At 46.4% G+C, this 11,238-nt stretch overlaps 2 protein-coding genes across 2 annotated transcripts; one reads left to right on the top strand and one right to left on the bottom strand.

The window, feature by feature from the left end:
• Window positions 1–2,217: 2,217 nt before the first annotated feature.
• LOC120952317 (tetra-peptide repeat homeobox protein 1-like) lies at window positions 2,218–3,677 on the top strand. The gene is made up of 3 exons (XM_040371593.2): window positions 2,218–2,351; window positions 2,418–3,049; window positions 3,142–3,677. The coding sequence occupies exons 1-3, from the start codon at window positions 2,328–2,330 to the stop codon at window positions 3,455–3,457; spliced, it is 972 nt and encodes a 323-aa protein (XP_040227527.2). The 5' UTR covers window positions 2,218–2,327; the 3' UTR covers window positions 3,458–3,677.
• Window positions 3,678–6,729: 3,052 nt separating this feature from the next.
• On the bottom strand, window positions 6,730–7,415 carry LOC120951043 (larval/pupal cuticle protein H1C). Its single transcript, XM_040369532.2, has 2 exons — window positions 7,283–7,415; window positions 6,730–7,134 (listed from the first exon to the last, which is right to left on the bottom strand). Exons 1-2 carry the CDS (start codon window positions 7,292–7,294, stop codon window positions 6,823–6,825), a joined length of 324 nt encoding a protein of 107 aa, XP_040225466.1. The 5' UTR covers window positions 7,295–7,415; the 3' UTR covers window positions 6,730–6,822.
• Window positions 7,416–11,238: the final 3,823 nt, after the last annotated feature.

Genomic DNA, 11,238 nt, shown 5'->3' with positions numbered 1-11,238 from the left:
GTAATAAGGTCACTGCAGGTAAATTAGTAAGTAAACACCATTAATTCAGTGAAATTAACAGTTTCAAATCTCCGTTTTGTATCACTATTTGTATTGTTATCCACGCTCAATTAATCGTCCAATTGATGGGGCGATACTGTCATTAACCCCCCTCCACTGTTGTTTCTGTGGCTGAAACAAGTTCTTCTAATATGTTAGGGACTTATTCTACTGATAACACTTTTGAACCCACTTTATATCTCCTGACCATTCTTCATATTCCTTCATTTGGAAGCTACCGAGTTGGAGCATACCGAAGCTAGCTACCGTTTCAGCACGAGACACAGAGGAGCGCAAATCAGGGTGGCCTGTTTGAATTGGTTTAAATGAAGAATCGTAGCCATTAACCAACTGAAGATACTTCTGGTCAATTATGCTCTAATTATCGATCAGAGAAGAACAAGAGCGCACTTGGCAATAGTACGACACGAGCGGCGTTCAGATTACACCGTTTTTTCGTATGACAGTCATTCAAGACTGCGTTATTTCGATGAAACTTATTCGATGTTGTATAATTTTACAAGAAAATGATGCTTAAAACACAAAATGACACTTTATACTGCGAAAATAACAACGAGAAACCCCGGTTTGTTCAATTGTAAACTACGCACTACGAGCAGAACGACAGTAGTCATTCACGACTGCGTTATTACGATGAAACTTATTCGATGTTGTATAATTTTAGTAGCAAAACGACAGTAGTAAACAAAGCATTTATGGTATACTGCGATGTTTGGTGCATCAAAGGTTAGTTGTACCAATAATGTACATACGAAAAAAAGGCAAATTTTCTATGTGATTTTGGAAAATTTTGATAAGAAGTCGTTAAATAACTAATATTTTGCACCAAAATGATGATTTTAAGATAAAATTAAGGTTAGATGCTTGAAAATTGCTAATATCCTACAGAAATGTTGAAATGTTCATATTTGAAATGAAAAATCCTTCCTTCCGTGGTTTTAGAATGCAAATATACTGTTTAAGAGCGAAAATAGCGTTTGTTATAGCCATAATTGGTGCTATATTTTGGACCGTTACTCCTGAATAAAAAAAAATTGGTGCTATAGCCACAATTGGTACGCTTACCCTAATATACATTTTAACAATTGAAACAACTAATCCAAAGATACGAACCGTTCGCAATAAGTTCCCTAGAACATTCTGGACTCTTCCCACAACTATGGTCTAGCTTGGGATCGTTCCGTAGTACCGTGTAAGGCTTATTTGGCTAAAAGCCACATAGATTACTGTTATTCGATGTAGGATGATGTTAAGGGAAAAGTAAAGGCTTCGTTTTCTAATTTTCCCCCCGAACAATGCGCTGTCCGCATTATCTGCATCTTCACTATTACAGGAAACAATTACAAAGTTCTTAGATTGAGTAGAAATCAAAATCAAATCAGGACCAATGTAGTGAAAAATAATTAGTGAGTTACTTACTTACTTACATACTAACATGCCACTTCAACACTACCAACGCGTCCCCCTGAAAAGCCATTCAACCCACTCCAGAAAAAAAACACTAGCGAATCCAAACTGCATTGTGCAGCACACAGGCAACCCCATCGATAACTCGGGCACTAAGTCAACAGGTTTGTGCGGTGCTGCTGCATACTTTGTCACTGGCGATAAAATTTCCGCAACGGCAGCTTCATTCACAAGCCAAACTACCAGAGCAGAGCGACCATCTGGAACGAGAGGGGCAACAACAACAAAAAATGGCGTTTGCGAACCGTACGCGCATAGATCGCTAACGCTCATTCATCCCAACACGGGAGCTGGAAGCTGGTTGGAGAGGGGCAATGGCGATATGACACAACCCTAGTCCCGTGGTTGGCCACAAACTAGTCAAACCTGGCCAAACCCTTAATAGGGCAGGTCCACGATGCATCTGCGGATATGTGGCGGGTATGTGGAGCCCGGTTTTTGTTTTTGCTATCTTGCCACGATGTCCACGAGCACGGCGGACGGATGGATGGGTTTCGGGCAACGCCGATAAGCCCAGCGAAAAGGGCTGTGCAGTGCGCCGCGGTGAACCATATGGTGAAAGATTCGCCTAATTGGAGCGGTTATGACACGGCCGCGCTCCCGTTTAGTGACAGGAGCCGAAGTCGCGCGCAGCTTCCGCGTTGCGGCCGGCTTGACCGGGCTTTGGCGTTTGTTGCGGTTTGATATAAAAATACTTAGCCGGTACAGTTTCGTCAGTAGATCAGTGGCACAGTTCGAGGTGTTTAGTACTTGTGTTGTAGTAACCGTGCGCGGAAACCGGGCCAGACCAGCCAGACGAGATGAAGTTTGCCAGTGTGAAGAAAGTTCGTGCATTGAGAAAGGACGTTCTTGGGTCGCAGTTTAATCGTTCATCGTTCGCTCGTTTGCAGGTGTGCTGTGTTCTGTTCGTTCTGGCGATTGCCAGGGTGCACGGTGCCGCCCAGCGGGAAGGAACCGAGCATCAGAAGCGTGCGATCGGGTATGGGTTGGGGCTGGGGCTGGGAGCTCTGGCTGCACCGGCCGCCCTAACAGCACCGGCTGCCATCGGAGCGTCGCTCGGTGCGTCCATTGGTCCTATTCTAGGACCATCGATTGCGGGCCCGATTGGACCGACGCTTGCCGGACCGATCGGAATTCCGGCGGGATCGATCGGACTACCGGCCGGGCCAATTGGTCTCCCGGCGGGACCGATCGGACTGCCTGCGGGACCGTTCATTGGGGGAGCGTTTGCACCGGCAGCTCTTCCAGCACTTCCCGCTCCCGGGCCAGTGTTTGCACCCGCTCCACCGACCGTAGCCGTTGCGCCGACGGTAACACGCAACATACTGACCACGGTGCAGCAGCCCGTCCCCGTACCCTACCCGCAGCCCGTGCCGGTCGATCGTCCCGTACCGTACCCGGTGCACGTGTCCGTTCCGGTCGATCGTCCCGTCCCGGTTCCGCACCCGGTAGCCGTTCCCGTTCACGTACCGCGACCCTACCCGGTTCCAGTTCCGCAGCCGTATCCGGTCACCGTCACCAAGTAAGTGTCCAAACACTCTCACCCCACGTGACTTGTAAAACCGCGTCCACACAACACTTACTTCATTCTAAACGCTTTTTTTTCTTCTTCAGAACCGTACCTGTACCGGTGCCCGCTCCGTACCCGGTGCATCATGCCGTCCCGGTACCGCAGCCCGTCCCGGTTCCGCAGCCCATCCCCGTACCGCAACCCGTCGCTGTGCCGCATCCGGTCGCCGTGCCGCATCCGGTGGTTGTACCGGCGCCCGTCCCCACGCTGCCCATTGCTCCGCTGCCCTCGTACGGGTACGGTGGGTTCCTGCCGCCCTACTACGGCAAGGTGTACGGCGGTGGCATCACGCTGCAGAAGGTGTACACCGGCCACCATCACGGGCTCGGGCTGCTCGGGCTAAAGAAGTATCTCGGCTAGATAGAAGGGGAGTTTTGGACGGGGAGGATTATTGTAGTCATTCCAGGTGTCATACCGCGCCGAGAACGTTCGCCGTGGGTTCAGACTGTCCGTAACGTGTATGCGTTATTGAGCTTAAAGTAGGACACGGCGAAAGGAGGAACGCATTCCGCGGGAGGAAAGAATTTCGTTGTTTACCAGTGTAATTTTACCAAATAAAAGTTGTTTGATAGGTGTGTCGGTCGTACGGACACATTAGTACTTTAACTGTGTGGGTAAGATGTGTTAGAGCTTGGTTGGCCACATTCCGAACGATACATTTGGAATTTCTGTAGCATCCTTTCCACATAACAACGTTGTGACATGTTCCCGTTAAGCGTTTCATCCGTTTCATCTACGGCAATACATCATTATTGTTATTAATTTCGGGTCTCCTGTCTCTAGTATTCGTGGCAGTGTTGAAAAAACAATTAATAATTCAAAACGTATGGTTCAGAGTTCATGCACGAACAAGACTAACTTTTTACAATTAATATCAAGTGACAAGTTATACCCTACAGTCAGTGACGGAAAAGCAGTTGTTGCGAACTGCAACAGGATTCTTTCTTTCAGCCCAAGTAAATTGTTTTTATCAAATCAAGCGTTTTTTAAGCATCGATATTTTTATTTGCGAAGCTAAAAATCCGTCGCTTGTCTCGGGGTTAGGAGAAAGAATGAACTTTGTCCTCTCCTGCAGCTCCGATCGTAAGCGTTCGGGAATACTCGGCCCGATCAGCGTTGAACGTTGACCACACTAAACGCGAGCCGTGTCGCCCTCTATCGATAATTACTGGGAACAACACCTTGCGATCGAATCGGTCGTTAATAATAATTAACAGCAGTTTTAAACCATCACAATTGTAATGGCTTGACACTTTCCAGACAGAACATAAGGTATGCTAGTTGTACTACTTATTCAACTCGCAAGAGTCATACTGCTTATTCAACTTATTATTATGTATGCTCAGTTGGGCCGGTCTGGTGGTACAGTCGTCAACTCGTGCGACTTAACAACATGCCCGTCATGGGTTCAAGCCCCGAATAAACCATACCCCCATACGGTAGGACTGACTATCCTGCTATGTGTAATCAGTCGTAGGACTGACTATTCTCCTATGTGTAATCAGTAGTAGGTCACTGAAAGCCAAACTCACTTCACTAGTGGGTACAGGCAGGCCTTGACCGACAACGGTTGTGTTGTGCCAATGAAGAAAAAGAAGAATTATGCTCAGTAAAATGTATATACCTATCACTATGCTTACTTACTTCACTATGAGTATCAGCAATTTTTAGGAAAAACCGACAAACAAAAACGTTCAAATTAATAACATGAAGAACCAGGACATTGTTGTCAATTATAGAGGTTTGTCGGCAAATCAAAAAGATTATAAGGTGTTTGTGTACTTGGGCGTAAGGCAAGTTGTATTTCTGCATCCTGAAGAAACATTTGACCTTAGTAACAGACAATGGAGATTGCTTGAATGCTCCATTACTCTCATAAGTCTCTGAACCTTTACAACCACGAGCAGTTGTGCAGCACATGACGTTCGTCTGGCTTCTGTGAACTGGCCATGTTAGAACCATGGATCTAGATGGCCCAACTCGTAAAGGTCTTTTAGAACATAGGGGGCGTGGTAGACACGGTTTTAAGGTGGCAAGACCGGACCGAACCGGAGAAGATGAGAAGATGTTAAAGACCGGAATTAAGGTTTGTACAGATGAAGGCACGTGACCGTAAGCGGTTTCCGACACTCCTGCAGCAGTTAGTATGAACACCACAGTAAACATCACATTGCATACTTTCAGGCGCTTTCAGGAGAGTCACTATGCGGTGTCGCAAGTGACATATTTAGCCGGCAAAGTCTTTATAAAATTAAAAATAAAACTTATTGTCGGTGAGATAGATTCGCCAGAACTACTGGCTAGAGTCAACATAAATGTCCCTCCTAGAGTGTTCCGTAACTACACACTAATAAGAACTGACCTTACAAGACGTGCATACAGCGAGAACGACCCAATGACTGCGATGGCCCGTAAATTTAATCAGCGTTACATTTTATTTGACTGGCACCTACCTACTAGATTCTGTTGATCCGTTTTGTCATTGTACACTGCGTTAGTTATTTAAGTTTTAGTTTTAATTCAGTGATAAGGCCGCTTGTTTGGCCAATCACTTAATACAATAAACAATAACAACAATAACAATAACAATAAAAAATTAGCCAGGGTGTTGGACAAGATCAAAGGTTTATTATTTGAACAATTTTCTCAATCTGCAAAGAGCAAACTCAAGTGTTAACTAACATAGTATTCAAACACAACAAACATTGGAAAGCGAACGCTCGCGCTTTAATTCGTACACACCATGCTAATGCAGAAAAGGAAATAAAACAAGTTTGAACACCAAGATCAAAGGCAGTTGTGGTAGCGAAGGAACAAAAGTAGTTATACCAACTCCTATTGAATATGTGATTAGCATTGAAAGTAGCGAATGTAGCTGATAAGCAGCTTAAACGCCCAACACAATTTAGCCACTTTACATGCAGAGGCTTTTGTGCGATGCTAACATCTACGCAACGGCAAACAGCAGGTTAAGTAATCTAGTTTTACTCGCTTTGTTACTGGCTCCTGTACTGCCAAAGCGGCCATATAGATCGAGAGGATTAGTCAACCGGCTGCAAAAATGTGTCCCCGATGCTCTCATACTGTCACAGGATATATTGTGCCGTCGTGAGATTCGGTTTAAAGGCAGCAAATTATCTTGCAGGGTGAATGGAATTGCCCTTTTGCCATCTTGCCAAGCAGTATATTGGAAATGTTAAATTATGATTCATTTCATGTTGTGTCCTTGTCTGTACCTATACGGCTGCGAATGTTTCCAGCAATTTCCAGTTCCAATTTTCTTACCCTAAAAAAGGGGAAGTCAAAAGGTCAAAAGGATAAGGAGTTAATAATAGAAAGTGATTAAATTGTAGCACGTGTTGTTTTTTGGCTACGGCTGGTGTAAGCTCTATGTATTGCAAAATACATAGAGCTCAACCGCGAACGAAACGGTACAAATATTATACTAGAAATTGTAATAATTTAGCCTCTTAATTGTTTCTTTCGGCTGGGAGGAAATGTCGACCTAAATAGTATGCATTACATGATGAAAACTGATGAATTATTATCAGTTGAGATGATGAGCTATGAAGGTGATAATTCTCATTCTTTCCTCCTACTAAAACAAAATTGAATTGTTGTTTTGTTGTTGTTATTTTTTGTTTATTTTCAGCTAAACGCAACACACACGCATAATGCTAGAGTTGGACGCTAAGAGGCAAACGGTGGGTCCGGCGATTGCTCGCTTAACGACGGTGCAGGGTGGAGTAGACGGCGCTGTGGTACAGCGGCGCATGGTAGGCGGCGAGCGGCGCATGGTGCAGAACCGGCGCGTGGGCAACGTACGTCTTGGCGATCGGGGCGTGGTACGCAACCGGGGCAGCCACCAGCGGGGCCGAGTGAGCGATCACCGGTGCGGGGGCAACGTACGAGTGCGACACCACGGCCGGGGCGTGATGGTATCCCAGACCGAAGTGAATGCCACGCTTCGCCTTCATCGACTCCATCGGCTGATCATCGGCGTAGACCGAAGCGACGAGCACGAGCACAGCGATAGCCTAGAACGAACGAAAAGTCACACCCAACAGTCACTAAACTGATTCAAACCACTTCCCAGTCACCGGCGTATGCCCACAGATCCCACAGGAATCCTAGCGCTGAAGTATCCTGAAGTACTGCCACACTTCGATTACGTGAAACACTCACCAAGAATTTCATTTTGCTGGTTGGGGTTTTTTTTTGCAGGTTGATTGCACGACGAGGGCCTTACGAGTGCAGTGGTTGAGCTGTGCGAGATTTATGATACAGTCTGAGGCTGCCGTGCGTGCCTTTTATACTTCGCACGCACGCACCAGCTCTAGGACCCCCACAGACACACACGCACACGCACAGTTACCCCCAAAACAGTTGCCCGCCGAGTCGGAAGGTTGCGCCCCCTTTCAGATCAGGCCAGTGACCGGACCGGATCGCATGATCGAAAGGGACAGGTCACGGTGGGAAGGAAGGTGGGCAGGTCGAGCGCGATTACTCTGCTCAGTTTGTCAACCGACCTGGCGGTCTGTCTGTGTCTGTGCCCCACAGCTCCCCCACCCTACCAACAACTGTAGCAACAAGTTCGATCCGAAGTGTGGTGCGGCAAATCGGTGGCTCCAAAACGCAATCTTGCAACGCTTACGCGAAAGGGAACACCGTTTAGAAGTGTAACGGATGCAGACGGATGCGATTGTATGGGAGAAGGGTGAATGCAATCCCGACAATTGTGTACCTTCTGCCCCACCTGCCCATAATTAGGCTTCCCTTAGCTTCCCGCGATAGATTACGGATTTGGGGTTTGTTGAAATGTATCCTTCATCGTTTGGTCGCTTTCGCCCATCGGGCCAGCACCAAAAGTTCGCTCGCTCGCTGAGAAGATGGTAATGAGTTGAAAGTTTCAGTGTGTGATAGAATTAAGTTCTTATCAACCCTGCCACTTGCTCCAATGGTTTCTACCTCAGTCCCGGACCTTGCGAGGACATTCGGGGCAGATGTTGGCGGTGTGTTTAAGCGGAGCTTTAAGCTGCAACAATCAGGCACCGTATGATGGGGTAGAGTTGAGCCGCTTATCGTTTACGCTGCCGGCAGGTTGAAATGGAGCAGGATGAAGTTGTTAATGGCAAAAGTTGTCATCGCTGCACAAGCTTCAACGGGAACGATGGTTCGATTGTTGGGAGCATCATTTTATCGATTCGTTCACTAAAATGTGATGCAAAGTTGACGCCTTGACGCAGTTTTGATCCTTAGTGGGGCTATGTTTAACGTGTTCAAGCGTGTTTTAAGAATGAAAAGTGTTATTATTTTATTTGTACAAGAAATTGATAAATACTTCATTCTGTTCTACAAAACAGGAGTAGATTTTCGTCAAACTAACACCGCAAAGCTGTAATAAATGTAATAATGTAATTAATTTCTTCAATAAACCAATACATTTTTTTTTATTATATTCGTATTAGTTCTTTTTCAGTTGTTTTGATTACATTTATTTTAATGTGAGAACAATAGTGAATGAAGAAGACAAACAGATATTTGTGCATTCCCAGCATTTTTCCCTCCCAGTGCGATTGTTTTTTACAAATTTTAGAGCATTTTGGAGCACAAACAAAATCAAAATTAATCAAAGTTTTACACCTTACTTTTAGATTTTTGCTTCATACTTTTCAAAATTTGCTTGCGATTGGCATGTGCTACTGAATTTAAAAGAGCGTATGCAATTATTTCACAATATTAAATAATACATTTCAATGTCCTAATGCATTGTGTCTAACAGTTTTAATATGAAAACTATTCATTAATTGCACAATGTAAGCAATGATTTTTTGAGATGTGCAATTTTCTGTCTAATGGAAAGTAAAAATATGAGAAATGCTTGTTATATTACTAAATATACTACTACTTCAATGACATCATATCTTTAAAAATCATTAAAATAATTGTTACGATCAATCGGATCACTTTATCGACCCTTTGTACTAAGAAAAAAACATAAAACATTCATTCTATATACAAGTTACATCTAGCACGGCTTGCAATCTCTGATAAGAGGACGTACAGCCAGTTCGTGCATCACTATGCGTGCGAGCCTCCAAAACAGATTTAGCGCCAAGAATGTTTGTCCTGTCCTTTGAAGACGGATACGTTTGTGTTGCTTTTGACTCCGCCTTTCCCTCCACCGCATGCAATGCCGAGTATGGTGAGGGCATGTTTTTTTTTTGCTCACCCCGTCACACCGACAAAGCTGCCAACTTTCCGGCTTAGATGCACCGTTTACGGTAGTTTTAGTAGCCGCACGTGAGCTGCATTGCTGAAATGATCGTGCGAAAATTTCATTCCACGTGCATACACACAGGCACACAAACCTCTGATGAGATGATATGGCATTTATGGGAGTCGTAGTTCGCATAATGCGCATTAAAAACCCCCGCCTGCAACATCGACGTCGGTCAATTGTAACAAAAGCTTTCCTTCAATTTGGGTATGATTTCGCTCTGTCAGTTCCGCACGCAGTGGACTGAATTGTTTAACGGACGAGCTACAAAAATAACCTTCCAGCAGTAGCAGCAGCCCCGGCACTACCGGCAGGATAGCAAGCTAGCTGGCTGACATTGACCTTAAACCAGCTCCGTGTTGTTTTGTGTACGGGGTGCAGACACCGCCATCAATCAGTCCAGCCCGGGCCGAAAGCGATTCCGACGTGAAACACGTTTTCTGGCACAACAAACGGGAGACGCAAGCCTCCCTTTTTCGTGTGTGCCCCAGAGCCACACAATACCACACAGACGCGCGCAGAGTCCCTGGAGTGACATTTACATGCTCTACAAAGCGCACCACACACGCTACCGATCAGCCTTTGGTGGCCAACAAGACCGTGATGCGCGATGCGTCTGCAGGGCACCGGCCGCAACCTTCCCATTGCGCTACGGTTCACTGTAAAAGGGTTTTTACTTCTTGTTGTTGTTTTGTTCTTCCTCCTCTTGCTCACTTAGCTCGTTGATTGACATTCGATAAGTGATCGAAGTGATCGATTCGGACGATATGTGCTCGCTCACTAATCACCCCAGCGATCAGCAGCCCGCGATTGGCTGTTGGCCGGCGCAGCAAACCAATCGTTTCGCAATGGCCGCGAACGCATTTGTAGCGACGTGCTTTACACCCCAAAAAAGGACAAAACGCAACTGATAATAACCGCATGGAGTGAGGGGTGGTGGTTTGAGGGCGACGAGGGAAAAGCTTAAATCAAAATCGTCATGAGTCACCGCCAACAATCTATTGTTGACTATCAAATGTAAATAAAGTTCCCCCCTCAGCGCCCAGTTCCTTTCGGCAGACTCGCACCAGACCCATTCTCCCAGCCAGTACCGGTTACGAGAGCGGGGGCTTGTATCACCCTCCCCACAAGCTTCCCACAACTGGGTGTGGGCGGAAGGTGTGTGTGTGTAAAGGGTATCAGTATGATTGAAAACACGCTGCCTGCACTCGCGCACTCTAACTGTATTTGGAGTACGCGGTGCGCACCAAACAGGTTCTCGGTGAGCAGGGTATGATACGCGCGTGTCAGTGGCACGCACATAAGTGCTGCCAAGCCCCGAGACATCTAGGCCCAGCATCGGGCGGGTTGGGGCAGGGCAAGTGTGTGTGTGTGTTTTGCTCGCTTGCGCAATGGCAGTACGCGGTACGGCAGACAGCATTTCAGACGCACCACCACGTGCGTCACGTGTTTTGTCTGGGAAAATCCACTTGGAACAGGCACGCCGGGCCGAGCGCGAAACCAATGCAACCCTCGGACGCTGTCTAGAATGTGCCAGAATGTTGGTGGGTCGGTTTTCGGCCAGCACAGCAGGGCCATCTGAATGGCACAGGTGCGCAGCGGGACGAGCCGTTAATGAAGTGCTAGAACAATTATAAAACGATTTGTCAAGTGTAATTCAATCAGCCCAGTATGGAGCATCGGTGCGCGCTGGACCAAACTTGAAGGATGTGGCCATATCATCCGAGGGCGCCCCATGTGAATCGCAAAAAAAAAACAAAAATCGGTTGGTGAAGAGGGGTAGGAACAGCGGCTGAGACCTTTCGTAAGGACACACCGGTTGGGAAATGGTGCGGCGAGGTTATGCACTTCGATCGTTGCC

Source organism: Anopheles coluzzii, chromosome 2, assembly GCF_943734685.1.
Source record: "Anopheles coluzzii chromosome 2, AcolN3, whole genome shotgun sequence".
Classification (NCBI taxonomy): Eukaryota; Metazoa; Arthropoda; class Insecta; order Diptera; family Culicidae; genus Anopheles; species Anopheles coluzzii.
This window is presented reverse-complemented; position numbering and strand designations above follow the sequence as displayed.